Below are 15,711 nucleotides of genomic sequence, written 5' to 3'. Positions count from 1 at the left end.
TTACATTTCAAAAATCGTATCGGCATTGATGATATCATCACCAAGAGAGGCAAAATTGGAATGGTAGATTACAAAAATCATATCGGCGTTGATGATATCATCACTAAGAGAGGGGAAAGTGGAATGGTAGAGGGTCAAAACCGTAATCATAGATTATATTTCTGCTTCTATAAAAATGCATTCAACTCCATAACTGTTTTATTTTACTGTATGACCTGATATTGTTTATTTGAAATTGAATATATGATTATCTATATCAAATTTGAAATGTTTTTAAGCCTAGCTTTTGTTGGAAATACCCTAAAAGTGTATGTGTGTGTTTTGCATTAATACTATATGTAGTGTTGTTGTTTAATTGTATGTAAATCTCAGGGTTACTTAAGGAATGGACATTTAATAATAAGAAATATTCCCCCAAATTATTTTGTGTAAAATTATGCATTTGGTAGCTAATAGATAAATTAAGTATGGGAAGAGGTTTTCATTGAGTACTGATACCCACTCCCCCTCCAAGAAATAAAAAATAAGAGGAAAAGTAGTTCTTTTCATATACATAACCCCTGCGGGAGTTCTAACACTGCGGGGCTTTTCAGTAACCAATTTAACCTAACCTAAATTAAATAAAGAAACAAAAACAAAGAGGGAGTTGGGTGTAACTACGTGCATCGAAAAAAAATTGCATATCAACTTCATTTAATCCTCCATATCCTTTCCACCCTGGTACACGGGTCCCCAAAGTTTTATGATTTAGTTTTCTTATTCGTTGGCTTAACAGTTTTGATTAGTTGGTTCTTTAACTTGAGTGTTCAAACGTTTCAATCATTAATTTTAATCTACAGAAATTTGTGTATTCTCATTTGGGATGTATTTTAATTTATCGGCCATTGTCTTATCCCTTTAGATCCCTGGGTAAAACTGCATTAAACTTTTTCTTTTCTGATGCAGCACAATTAAATAGAAAATAATGCAGACAAAAAAGTTCTCCTTTCATATTGAATAGAACAATAATGTACAGTAATATTTTTTGTTGAGAAAATTATTATGTAATTTTATTATTTTTACTATTTTTACTATTTATTTTATAAAATTAATCCTGTAGAGTGTCAGAACTGAACTGGATGTACGGACCGACCCTAATTGAAATCACCATGTATTTTAGAATGTTATATCTATAAATATATTGAAAATGTTACAACAAAAACTAGCAGTTACGCTCCCTAGAGGCCTCTAGGGGCACTTGAGGAGAAGGGAGTTGAATTCCATAGCCAATTTTTTTTTATTTTAGATTTAAAAAGAAAAAGTAATTTTACATTTTACTTTTTAAAAGTTTTTTTTGTGGGGAGGGGGAGGCAGAAAGACAAACAGACAGACATCCTGTTACTTTATTATTAGGATTTATTTACTTATTAAGGTGAAAAGTAAAGCATTGCTGGTAGAAAATCTGGATGATTATCTTGGATCCTGCATGTTTTCTCTTCCTCTGGTAAAGAAAGGATACAGGTAAATTAATTTCTCGTATTCATTCGAATCCGGTGGATAGGAACCGGTTCTCATCCATAGGAAAAAACTATGTCTAGCATCGTATTCAATCTAGCTTTCAACGAATATAAAAATGTACAATCATAAGATTAAAACCAGTTTTTTTTAGCCGGTGCCTTCGGCACCTCGAGGGTAAAAAAACTAGTTTTAATCTTATAATTGTACATTCAATATCCGCGAAAAGCCGTTTATAATACGATGCGAGAAATAACTATTATCACGTCTTATTATAAACAGCTTTCCGCGGATATTAAAATGTACAATTATTAGATTAAAACCAATTTTTTCAGCCGGAAGATACCGAAGGCACGGGTTAAAAACCCGGTGTTAATCTAATGACTGCACATTTTCATATTCGTAGAAAACTGGATATAATACTATGCTATACATAATCTTTCATTATGGCTGAGAACCGGTTCTAATCCATCGGTTTAGAAGCGATACTGAAAAAAATTACCATAACATGGCTTGCGTCATCCAAAGACAGTTAAAATTTCAGGGATCTAAAGAGATAAGACAATGGCCGATAAATTTATGTATATCCCCAATAATGGGTCCAAAGACAGTTCAAAAGTTAGTCAATAAATGATGCATGAAATTTGGGGTACATAAAAAAAAATTAAGGGATTTTCATTAAAAATCTGATGATTCAAGTTCAAGCTTCGAATTAGTTCTGTTTAGTCTTTAAACTATTGAGGGTGAGGTACTTTATAGAGGGTTTATTGACCAATTTTCACCGTGAAAAAAGTTGTCTGAGAGCAAGGGACTCGGCCACTCGCATATTTTAACAAATTTTTTGGGGAAGTTACTGGAGTTAAAATTGTTATGTGTCCTATTTTTTATTATAAAAAGTAATAAGCTTTTTGTCTGTAGGAAAGGATCTAGCTAACAGCTAAACCGAAATGGTTCTCCTTTACAGTGAAGCTTCTTATAAGTTCTGATATGGTTTTAGGCTATTTTATCTTTTTAAATAAGTTTGGGTATGGTTTTAGGCTTTTTTTCCCTTCGAATATAGAGCCCCATGCTAGGGGCACAACCACTAGTACTGCATAAAAGAATGGGAAAAGTCATAACCCTGTATGTATGTATATATATATGCAAAAATATTAATGGGTCAAATACATTCTTTTAAATTGTGACATAACAATAAAAAGAAAATCTTGCAGGCTTTACATTTGCGAATTTCTTGTATTTGCAAACCTTGTATAAACCAGAGTCCGAAACATAATTGTAAAATTATTCAAATACATGCTATGATACTGAGTATAACATGTATGGGTTGGTATATTCTCAGGAATCTAAAGGGATAAGACAATATAAAATTATTCAAATACATGCTATGATACTGAGTATAACATGTATGGGTTGGTATATTCTCAAGGATCTAAAGGGATAAGACAATATAAAATTATTCAAATACATGCTATGATACTGAGTATAACATGTATGGGTTGGTATATTCTCAAGGATCTAAAGGGATAAGACAATACAAAATTATTCAAATACATGCTATGATACTGAGTATAACATGTATGGGTTGGTATATTCTCATGGATCTAAAGGGATAAGACAATATAAGATTATTCAAATACATGCTATGATACTGAGTATAACATGTATGGGTTGGTATATTCTCATGGATCTAAAGGGATAAGACAATATAAAATTATTCAAATACATGCTATGATACTGAGTATAACATGTATGGGTTGGTATATTCTCAGGAATCTAAAGGGATAAGACAATGGCCGATGTATTGATATGTACATCCCCAATAATGATACTCAAAATTGTCTTTCTATAGATTACAATAAGTGGTTGAAATATAGGTGAATACATGCTTCATGAATGAAGGAGGGAGGGGACATTGGGCTGTTTATTACAATAGTCCCCAAAGTTTTATAATAATGTTTCCTTATTCGTTGGATATGGTTAATTTGAATTGTTTCGTTCATTGAGTTGAATGTTCAAACGTTTCGCCTATTAATTGTTATTGTAAAGAAGGGTTAATTTTGTGTATCATAATTTGGTATGTACATCAATTAATCGGCCATTGTCTTATCCCTTGAGATTCCTGAATGTATGTATATTGTATATAGGCTTCTTCTGCAATCATATTCCTTATCCATAGATAAGAAAATAAGATACTCAAAATTTGCCTCAATCAAATAATAATCAAAAATATATTTCTTTAAATAGCTTAAAACCACCACAAAACCAGTAGCTATATTCCCTAAAGAGTAGATCCCAATTGGTTCAGCAATTTCCAAGATTTTGAGCTTCAGACTGACAGACAGATAGACGGCCAGACATCGTTCTACTTTGTATAGATTATTGGTCTAACAAATTTTAGAATAAGGTGTGGATTGTGGAAGAAATGTTCTTTGATTTTTTTGCATTCCGTTTTTTTCTATTTTGTCTCTGGTTTGTAAGGCCAGGGCAATGCAGATAAATTTCAATTTCATAATTTTATATGCTCAGTAGTTTTTTCTTCTCTTTTTCATTCACATTTTCTCTATCATTTCTCTATCTCTCTTTCTATCTTTATCATTGGTTTTTTTTGTGTTTCTGAAACTTTTAGGTTAAGTTTTGTAATGCTAGCGGCTACGCCCCTAGAGACCTCTAGGGGCACTTGAGGAGGGGAGAGTCGAATTTTAGATTTTAAAAGAAAAAGTAAAAAAATCATTTTGTTTGTGGGGGGGGGGATTTTTTTGGGGGGGTTGTTCCCCCCCCCCCTCATTTTTAATTTAGTTAGAATTTTTTTTTTAATTTTTTTGGGGGTAATTTTTTTCTAGGGGCGATTTCTCTTGGGAGGGTGGTGGTACCCTCCCCCAAAGTAGTTATAAACCTTCCCGGGACCTATTAGAAGCTACTCTGAAAAGGAGTACCCGACTGGTTCAGCGGTTAGCAGACAAACAGACAGACACACAAACAGAGAGACATCCTGTTACTTTATTATAAGGATGACTTTTCAGTAATGTTGTTTCAGTAATTTTTTCTTACATCTTTTTATTTTGATTTTACACATCAATCACTCTATTTTTCCCATTATATTACATCCATTTTATAACTAGGTCTTTTAACTTTTTGGTACAGTCCCTTTCGTGGCAACGCCCCTTAAGGGGCGATTCATAGTATTTTCAAAGTAGTTTTTCTCACAGTTCCTCTAAAAAGCTACTGTGAAAATACGATATATCGTCCCACGAAAGGGACTATACCCTAACTTTTTTATTATAAAAACATGTCTACAAAAAAAGATATTTTAGCATTTTTCCCGAAAACATTTATTTGTATTTTACTTGGTATTGTTATGTGGGCTTTAAATTAATAATGAAATGATTTAAAATCGGGTACAAAGTTTATGCTGAATTTAATTTTTAAATGTCAAGGTGGACATTGGAAAAAAATAGATTACTACTCTAATAAAATATCTATTGTTACATGGACGGAAGCAATATTTCCAAATGTATGAATTTCATGTAGTATTAAAGCCCATACTTTAAGCTTGACATTCTACATTTTCATTTTAAATGATTATATCATATATGCAAGGTTGAAATAAATTGGGTAACAGTAGCTTCGTCCCTAGACATTAAGTGCAGTCAATATTTTTTTTCCTTTGAATGATATTGTAGTTTCTTTATAAAAGACTACTTTCATTCATAATTCATAATTTAAAAAATCATTTTATCATATAAAATTGATAGGAATCGCACTTTTCTTTTCATCTTTTCTTCCCCAAATAAGAAAGAAAAATTCAACTTAAAAAAAAACAGCTTTTACCTTTTTGTCTGCTTATTTTGGTAAACAATGGAATAAAATGTAAGATAACAGGAAAAAAAAGATTAAAACATATTTCTGTAAGATTACAATATTTGAGGAAAGCTAATTCATACTACAAAATCACTAAATTAAAAAATTTAAAGATTTACTAAGTCTTTATTCCTGGTTCATTCATAAAGAATATTCAATACTATTTTTTGTGATATTATTTTTTTTGTATTTAGTATCATTTTTATGAAAGTTGTTGAATATGAGAAGAAATTAAGACACTTTTTTACCTACATTTATTTTTTTTTATTTAAACATTTTTTTCTTTATTGGCAACAATGTCTATTGAGACATAAAATTCATTCAAATACTTTTTCCTGTTTTATGTCTTTAAACGTTGATTTGTTTCAGTTTTTCGTCATTTGTATTTTAATAAGACTAAAAGCTACTGTTTTAGTACAACTTATTACAAAAATTATTAGTTTTAAAAACCCGATGTTTTTAGACGTTTCCTATAGAGAAAATACACTTTTCAGATAAAAGGCAATCAAAATCCTTATTTATATTATAAAAGGTTGCAACTGCACTAGCTTATATTCTAAAAATTTTATTGGTTTTAGTAAAAGATGATGCACTTACTAGACATTCCTCAATATACGATAAACAGTATTATAGATTGGAATGCAAAAAAGGTTGGGATTAAGGGCTACTAATATCAGTTGAATTAAACCTTTAAAATAGCCTAAAACCTAAACTTTTTTTAAAAATTCTTAAAAAATACAGGACACAAACAAACAACCAACTACTATGTATAATATAATAATATCAGGGAGGAGGGAACATTGGACTGTTTATTACAATAGTTTCATGATAACGTTTTCTTATTCGTGGACTTTACAACTTGGTTGTTTCATTAAATTAAAAGTCCAAAGATTTAATCATAAATTGTTATATACAGGAGGGGTAATTTTGTCATTAAGGATGTACATCACTTTATCACCCATTGTCTTATCCCTGTAGATCCCAGGAAATTATCAACCAAAATTATATCGTGAAAATGAGGGGAAGATGAGAGGAGAAGTGGGAAAGAAAATCCTTTAAAAAGATATGGATAATCCCTCATTTTTATGACGTCACATTGCTGATTTTTTGAGACACTTTGTCCCCCTACATTTATATTTTAATTTACTTTTTTTTAGAAATGTTGCTTTGAAGAGTTATTCCGGAAAGAGGCTAACCCCAGCAAATCTTTTTGTATTCATATCCAAAGAAGATTTGTCTCAGAAAAAGATTAAATGATGTGATAATTGTAAAAGGACAAGTTTGGTCATGAGTAGTGCAGCAATAACAAGCTTGTTTTTTTTTCAATTTTATAGTACAGATTTTCTCTGGAAAAGCATCTTTAACGATCAAAATTTTAATTTATTTTCGTTTAAACAATCAAAATATAATCAAAAACACAGAATATGTACTATTCTAAGTAACCGAATCTGACATTTAAAGGACAAACAGATGAAATCTAAGTAATAGAGTGGCTACGCTACTAGAAACTAGAGAATTTCATCTTCCATATCTAGTGAAAATTGACTTAAAATCATCACAAATAATTAAAATGTAATTCTATTCTACATAATTTTTTTCTGATTTAGATAAATTCTATTTGACAGGAAATCATTCCAATGTTATTTCTTAATTGTATTTGTTTGAAAAATAAATTTTTAAATATAATAAAAATTTTTTTTCTAAATTTAGGTCTTCTAGAAATCAAACAAATGAATAAACCGATTCTAATCCAGCAGTTTCGAAGCAATGCTGGAAAAAAATTATTTCAGAAATACACTTTTATAACAAGTAGTATTTCAATAACTTAATAAAAGATAGCTTTTCAGTGGTTTTAATTGAGAAAATATTGTTAATATTATTTTCCTACTATATGGATATACACATGAGAGGGGGGGGGGGGATTTGTTTAGGGGTTGCCACTCACCTACTTTCAATATTAGTTTAATAAGAAAGTAACAAAAATGCTTGGAGGGAGTTCATTTTCTAGGGGATAAATCTCCCGGGAGGTGGTGCTACCCTCCCCAACAAGCTAAAAACCTTTTCAGGACCTTTTTGAGGATCATATTGGTTCAGCAGTTAGTGAGATCCTTTGGTAACGACAGACAGACAGTCTATTACTTTCATATAAAGATTATATCATATTAAATAAAAAAGAAACTGTTTGTCTGAAGCTTGAGATTTCGATATGTCCCAAGGTGGTTTTGGGCTATTTATTTCCCTTTTCTTATCTCTTTGAAGACAGAGCCTCTAGATGCTAGGGGCTCAACCGCTAGTTTGCTTAAATGTTTAATGTTTTGAAAAATGTATTGAAATACAATGTTCTTTATATATTTCTTGTTTAGATAAACCGCTTTTTACATTTTTTAATACAAAAACATGAAGAAATATTTAAATAGAACAAGAAATACAGAAAAGAAATATAGAAGACTTTTAAAACTGAATGCAAAGTTAGTTTAAAATATTTTTCATCTTTGTAATGCAAAAAGCGACGTCACCGAAACTGTCCCAATTTTGTATAACTTTTGCGGAACAAGTTCCAATTACGTCATATTTTTCTTTCCCGAAAAAGAGAAGGGGGAAAGAAAAAAAAGGGAAGGGGGGAAGAAAAAAGAGATGGGAGAAAAGGGGTTTTCCCCATCTCTGTTGAAGAGATTTTCTTCCCCCCCTCCCTTTTTCGGGAAAGAAAAATATGACGTAATTGGAACTTGTTCCGCAAAAGTTATACAAAATTGGGACAGTTTCGGTGACGTCGCAAAAAGCATTTATCAAACTGCAATCATTTCAAAAAGTAGTTCTGTAATAATAATAGTGAAGATAATAAAAAGTTAGGATTATTAAATTTAATTAAAATTTTAGCATTTGTTTTTTAATAAATTACTTAGTGTGTCATGTCACTTTGCAAGTATATCAAATGAAATTATTAATAACCTTATAAATAATTCTAAGGAAAAGTAAATTAATAATGAAAGAATGTAGAAGATTTAAAGAGCTAATTATACATTTGCTTAGAATACCCCAATATACAATTCAATGGAATATCTTAGAATTCACTTGACTAAAATAACTCATAGAAAATGTAGGAAAAGAACCATAGCAGGTAGAGAGGTACTGAATGAAAAATAAATATAAATAATAAATGTTTCTTTTATTTTAAAGGCTTTGTCTCATGTTTTCCCATCCTGACTTATGGACGCCTAGTATTCTACTGCATTATTCTTTGTTTCAGTAATACACTTTTGGATATCAACTGTTCTAAGGTAAATTTTTTATGTAATATCTAGTGGATTCTTACTATTCTGTGTATAATATTCTCTGTTATATCCCTGCTATAATCCTGGACCTGTGGATTCTTACTATTCTATGTATAATATTCTCTGTTATATCCCTGCTATAATCCTGGACCTGTGGATTCTTACTATTCTATGTATAATATTCTCTGTCATATCCCTGCTATATTCCTGGACCCGTGGATTCTTACTATTCTGTGTATAATATTCTCTGTTATATCCCTGCTATAATCCTGGACCCGTGGATTCTAACTATTCTATGTATAATATTCTCTGTTATATCCATGCTGTATTCCTGGACCCGTGGATTCTTACTATTCTATGTATAATATTCTCTGTTATATCCCTGCTATAATCCTGGACCTGTGGATTCTTACTATTCTATGTATAATATTCTCTGTTATATCCCTGCTATAATCCTGGACCCGTGGATTCTTACTATTCTGTGTATAATATTCTCTGTTATATCCCTGCTATAATCATGGACCCGTGGATTCTAACTATTCTATGTATAATATTCTCTGTTATATCCATGCTGTATTCCTGGACCCGTGGATTCTTACTATTCTATGTATAATATTCTCTGTTATATCCCTGCTATAATCCTGGACCTGTGGATTCTTACTATTCTATGTATAATATTCTCTGTTATATCCCTGCTATAATCCTGGACCCGTGGATTCTTACTATTCTGTGTATAATATTCTCTGTTATATCCCTGCTATAATCATGGACCCGTGGATTCTAACTATTCTATGTATAATATTCTCTGTTATATCCATGCTGTATTCCTGGACCCGTGGATTCTTACTATTCTATGTATAATATTCTCTGTTATATCCCTGCTATAATCCTGGACCTGTGGATTCTTACTATTCTATGTATAATATTCTCTCTGTTATATCCCTGCTATAATCCTGGACCCGTGGATTCTTACTATTCTATGTATAATATTCTCTGTTATATCCATGCTGTATTCCTGGACCCGTGGATTCTTACTATTCTGTGTATAATATTCTCTGTTATATCCCTGCTATAATCCTGGACCCGTGGATTCTTACTATTCTGTGTATAATATTCTCTGTTATATCCCTGCTATAATCCTGGACCCGTGGATTCTTACTATTCTATGTATAATATTCTCTGTCATATCCCTGCTATAATCCTGGACCTGTGGATTCTTACTATTCTATGTATAATATTCTCTCTGTTATATCCCTGCTATAATCCTGGACCCGTGGATTCTTATTATTCTGTGTATAATATTCTCTGTTATATCCCTGCTATAATCATGGACCCGTGGATTCTAACTATTCTATGTATAATATTCTCTGTTATATCCATGCTGTATTCCTGGACCCGTGGATTCTAACTATTCTATGTATAATATTCTCTGTTATATCCATGCTGTATTCCTGGACCCGTGGATTCTTACTATTCTATGTATAATATTCTCTGTTATATCCCTGCTATAATCCTGGACCCGTGGATTCTTACTATTCTATGTTTAATATTCTCTGTTATATCCCTGCTATAATCCTAGACCTGTGGATTCTTACTATTCTATGTATAATATTCTCTGTTATATCCCTGCTATAATCCTGGACCTGTGGATTCTTACTATTCTATGTATAATATTCTCTGTTATATCCCTGCTATAATCCTGGACCCGTGGATTCTTATTATTCTGTGTATAATATTCTCTGTTATATCCCTGCTATAATCATGGACCCGTGGATTCTAACTATTCTATGTATAATATTCTCTGTTATATCCATGCTGTATTCCTGGACCCGTGGATTCTTACTATTCTATGTATAATATTCTCTGTTATATCCCTGCTATAATCCTGGACCCGTGGATTCTTACTATTCTATGTTTAATATTCTCTGTTATATCCCTGCTATAATCCTAGACCTGTGGATTCTTACTATTCTATGTATAATATTCTCTGTTATATCCCTGCTATAATCCTGGACCTGTGGATTCTTACTATTCTATGTATAATATTCTCTCTGTTATATCCCTGCTATAATCCTGGACCCGTGGATTCTTACTATTCTATGTATAATATTCTCTGTTATATCCCTGCTATAATCCTAAACCCGTGGACAGAATTACAAGTTTTGTAAATTAGAAGTGAGACAGAATTAATGCAAATTGTCCCGGAATACTAAGTAGCAAAGTTGGGCAAATCAAAACAGCTATCTTTACTTTAAAAATTGACTATTATGCTCATAAGTAACCACGCAACATATGTGACATTGCTTTTAGGTCTAACTTATAAGTCAATAAAATGAATGTTTAGCAAGGTCTTTTATATTTTAATATGTTAAGTCTAATACCTGTAAACATTAAACATTGTTGTTTATAGTGATATTTTTTCAGTAGCAAAAAAAAACGGATAATTGCCGCTGCAGTTGCTTGTTAGGTTTTATATAACATCCCCACATCAGCTGAGCAGTTACTCTATAATTCAAATTGGAGTCGAATAGATTCATCTTCCTCACCCTAGCACAATCCAGCACTTATACAGTTTACTATTAGCACAGATAAATAAATTACATGTTCTTTTAATACAATAGTTATTGGTTTTCAGCTAAATAAACTAGTTTCACAATCTTTAAACTATTAAATATATATAAATAATATGGGCGTGGTAAAGTGGTGTATGGACGATTGGACTTCTCCCATTTTTATCTCCTCAAGGCTCAGATCCCCTTTGCACATTCCTGTGCACGCTATTTGATAATAATGTTGGAGTTTTCAGAATTTTAGTAGTACTGTAATTTGAACAGAATCATAATAAATTTCAATTTCATTTTAAATCAGGTTTGATTTTCTTTACGTACAGGCCTGATTAAATAATCAATGAGTAAAAAATCAAGTATTCTTGTAGCATCGTATTACAGACAATTTACACGAATATTAAAATAAGAATCATAAAATTAATAACAGTTTTGATAGCCCAGGAATTCGGTACCTCAGGGTTAACAAAGCTGATTTTAATCTGTCATTTTAATATCTATAAAACGATGCGATAAATAACTATTCCTCAGCCACTAATTTTTCTAATCAATTGACCAAAACCCCACTTAACCGATGGATCTGAAGAGACAAGACAATTGCCTATAATTTGATGTACATCCCCAATGATGAACCACAAAATTACGCATTCTGTAGATTACAATTAGTTGTTAAAACGTTTGAGCACTCAACTAGATGAACGAACTAATCAAAATTTACTGAAGTCTCCAAAGTTGTTGAGCCAACGAATAAGAAAACGTTATTATAGAACTTTGGTGCCTTAATAATAATAAACAGCCCAATGTCCCCTTCCTCCCTGAATTTTCTAATCAATTGACCAAACCCCACCCAACGCAAGATCTATCTAAATACTATTTGTCTAATTTCCTTTGTTTTGACTTGGATACTCAATATTGGTCATTTGATTGAGATTAATCTTATATATAATAGTAGTAGGGGGCAATTATTAAGGAGGGAGGGGACATTGCAGTTTTATTACACTACATCCAGATCTTATAATAATGTTTTCTTATTCTTTAGCTTAACAACGATTAGGACTTCTGATTGGTTGGTTCATTCAGTTGAATGTCCAAATGTTTCAACCAAAATTGTAATCTATAGAAGGGGGAATTTTGTGTATTATCATTGGGGATTAACATCAATTTATCGGCTATTGTCTTATCCCTTTGGATGCCTCAGTATGTGGCAATATACAGAACAAAGTACATACAGAAGTTTAGAATTACATACAGAGATACCAAATCTCACATGAAATATGATTTTATTTTACATGTTTTGAAAATAAGACTTTTCTCAGATTTTTTTCAAAGAACGTATAGAACTAACATTATGGTGCAAACTTTCTTTTAAGCTTTTTATGCAGTCATTTATCTTAAAGTTCTTAATAAAATCTGTCTTTATTATATAAGAATCATATAATATTTTCATTTTGATTCACTTATTTTCTTTATGAAATGCATTTCCATGTAAGTAATATAAAATCAATCTAAAAAGACAGTATCTTGTATTGATTTAATATATTTTACAACCTATAAATACATTGTATAATGAATAAATTATATATGTAATGCAGTTTTACTTTTTTGGTGGGGTTACTCAAAGTGCCAGATACTCAGAACCCCCTCCCTCCCTTATTTCAAAAGTAGCTGGACTAAGTGTCTCAAAAATCAGCCATATGCCGTCATAAAAATAAAAGAGATGAGAGGAGAAGTGGAAAAAAAACATAAAAAAAGAGATGGACGTCACACGGCTGATTTTGTTAAACAGCTACTTTTAAAAATTATTACTTTGTCAAAATTGGCAGCATTTTGTTATATGCAAATTAAATGGTTTACGTCAACTAAATGGCTTTAATAAAAAGTGGTCAAAGTTTGCATATTATCAGCATCATTTTTTTTTAAATTACTGATTTGAATTTATATTATACAGATCAAATATTTTTAAAGAGATATAAAGGCTGACACAGCTATATTCTAATTAAATTAATCCTTGATTTGACATAACCAACTAAAGGTGACAGGTTCGAATCTCGGGCCGACACTGCGTCATAACTAAAGACGTTAAAAATGGTTCCTATTGCTGTTATGTCAGGTGCGTGACATAAATAGTAAGAGTATGGGGAATGCCTTGGCCCACAAACAGACGCAACTCACTACAAGCACAGTTAGGACTTCTCAGACAAAGGTCGTGCAATCGAAGGGTTGGTTGTCTGATGGATGTTCCTTAACCTAATATCCTTGTGTGTTAGAGTATCGCATCCTATTACAAGTGGATGATGTTCTGGATTCTCTAGATGATCACTTAAATCGAAGGAGAATCCTGCCTTTACGAGGTAATGGTAATGGTAAATGGTAGCCAACTAAAAATCACGAACAAGAATATTGTGGAGTAGCTCCACTCATAAAGATGGACAGAAAGATTGACGAGTAGAGAATCAATTTTATAGTCTGCTAGAATCTCACGGAATAAAGATTTATTGAAAATGAAAAGAATATAATGATTAAAAAAAAACATTTTATCCTTATAAACACGTTATATATCTTATATGTCTGTCTGTACTGGGAAGGTTTATGACCATTTTGGGGGAGGGTACCATAACCCTCCTAAGAGAAATAAAAAAAAGGTCCTATGAAATATTTTTAGCACCCTTAACTATTTTTTAAATTAAAATTAAACATTGAGGGTCGACCCAACTAATGCCTCCCCCCCCCCCCCGGAGGCCACTATAAAGGCATCTAAATTTTAGGGTTAACTGCAGCTTGTTGTTGGCCACTTTTCCAGCAGATCACTCCTAAAATGAGAAACTACCTCCTGTTAACAAAACAATAATTGCTGATGTACATTGAACTTTCACTAAAAACTTATTGTTGGACCACCAAAATTTGAGGGAAACTGCACTTTTCTCTAAAATCTGTTGCCTATTATTTCTGTTAATTATTGAAGAGACTTTTATTTTTTTTCCTAATTCTATTAATGAAAAACAATTGTTTCTCTATATCAAATAGTATCAGTTTCAGTATAGATGTGAAAAAATAAGAATCAAAAGAAATACATATCTTTGTATAAGGAATATTTTTATTCCTGGTTACTTGACAATTTGTGTTTGCAGCTCATATCCCTATCTCTCTCTATCTATCTATCTCTCTCTCTCTCTCTATCTATCTATCTATATCTCTCTCTCTCTCTCTTTCTCTCTCTATCTAACTCTTTTATTCTCTTTCTCTCTCTATCCTGTAAGTCAACCATGACATTCTCTATCTTTCTATCTCTTTAGATTTACTTGACAAAATTCCCCAATAATACAAATACAAAGCAGCCAATAAACTTATGGCTAAAAAAACCAAATATACTAAAAAATAATAATAATAAATACAAAAATGTATGAGCATTTAAGTTGCCACTTCATAAAACTTGTTGAAAATAGGCTACTGAATGTTTTAGTAAAAATTTATTAGCAAAGATAAATTTTTTTTTGCTACTGTATTTTTTGTAGTATTGTTCACCCATCAAGAGTCCCCAAAAATTTACTGCAGAGGGAAACAGGGATCTAAAGGGATAAGACAATGACGATTAATTGATGCACATCCCTAATAATGATACACAAAACTACCCTTTTTATAGATTACAATTAGTGGTTGAAATGTTTGGACACTCAATTAATTAAAATTCCTTTAAAGTTTCTAAAGTTGTTAAGCCAACGAATAAGAAACAGGTAATATAAAACTTTGGGGACTAGTGTAGTAAACAACCCAATGTCCCCAACCTCCATGGGTAAAATGGGTGTTTCATTTGAATAAAGAAAATTTAATTAGCAAAAAGAGAGCAAAATTAGTAAAATATACATCCAAAACTATCTGGATAAAAAGATCTGTTTTTGACCGTACTGAAAAGACAAATATCGTAGAATCTCGTAAAAATTGTGTTGGATATTTCACTTCAGAAAACAAACTTACTATTTAAGATAATAGAATTTTGGGGGGAATTTTGCAAAATTTCAAAAATAGGTCGTTTTAACCATTTTGATGGAAAATAGTTTTTCTTCATAAACACCATCCCTGTCTGTCTGTTGGTTATATGGCTACACACCCAAGGGAGGGAGAGGACATTCAGCTGTTTATTATACTAGTCCCCATTGTTTTATAATAACATTTACTTATTCGTTGGCTTAACAACTTTTGAGACTTTTGACTGGTTGGTTCATTAATTTGAGTGTTCAAAGTTTCAACCATAATTTATAATATAAAGAAAAGGGGTAATTTTGTGTATCATATTGGGGACGTACATCAATTTATCGGCCATTGTCTTATCCCTCCAGATCCCTGCAATACACTTCTCCTGAGTTTGCAGCCCATTTATTCCATATGAAGTGAGAAAACATTTTTTATCCATACACTATATATAAAAATATAAGAACTGAAACACTTATTTTTTTATCCAAACAAATTAAAAGTAAAATACTTTAAAATCATTGTTTCTCGGCAATATGCCCTGTTGTATTTACAGG

The 15,711-nt window shown here is 31.5% G+C and overlaps 1 protein-coding gene across 1 annotated transcript in view; it reads left to right on the top strand.

The window, feature by feature from the left end:
• The window catches only part of LOC145305661 (1-phosphatidylinositol 4,5-bisphosphate phosphodiesterase zeta-1-like), a 68,715-nt gene extending 61,671 nt beyond the window's left edge, over positions 1-7,044 (top strand). Inside the window, exons 34-35 of the mRNA XM_080147370.1 lie at positions 1,412-1,500; positions 6,510-7,044. Coding sequence (XP_080003496.1) covers positions 1,412-1,500; positions 6,510-6,609 — 189 coding nt within the window. The 3' untranslated portion in view covers positions 6,610-7,044. The remainder of the gene's footprint in view (positions 1-1,411; positions 1,501-6,509) is intronic.
• Positions 7,045-15,711: the final 8,667 nt, after the last annotated feature.

The sequence above is a fragment of the Acartia tonsa genome, chromosome 2, assembly GCF_053477335.1.
Source record: "Acartia tonsa isolate MP-2025a chromosome 2, ASM5347733v1, whole genome shotgun sequence".
Classification (NCBI taxonomy): Eukaryota; Metazoa; Arthropoda; class Copepoda; order Calanoida; family Acartiidae; genus Acartia; species Acartia tonsa.
This window is presented reverse-complemented; position numbering and strand designations above follow the sequence as displayed.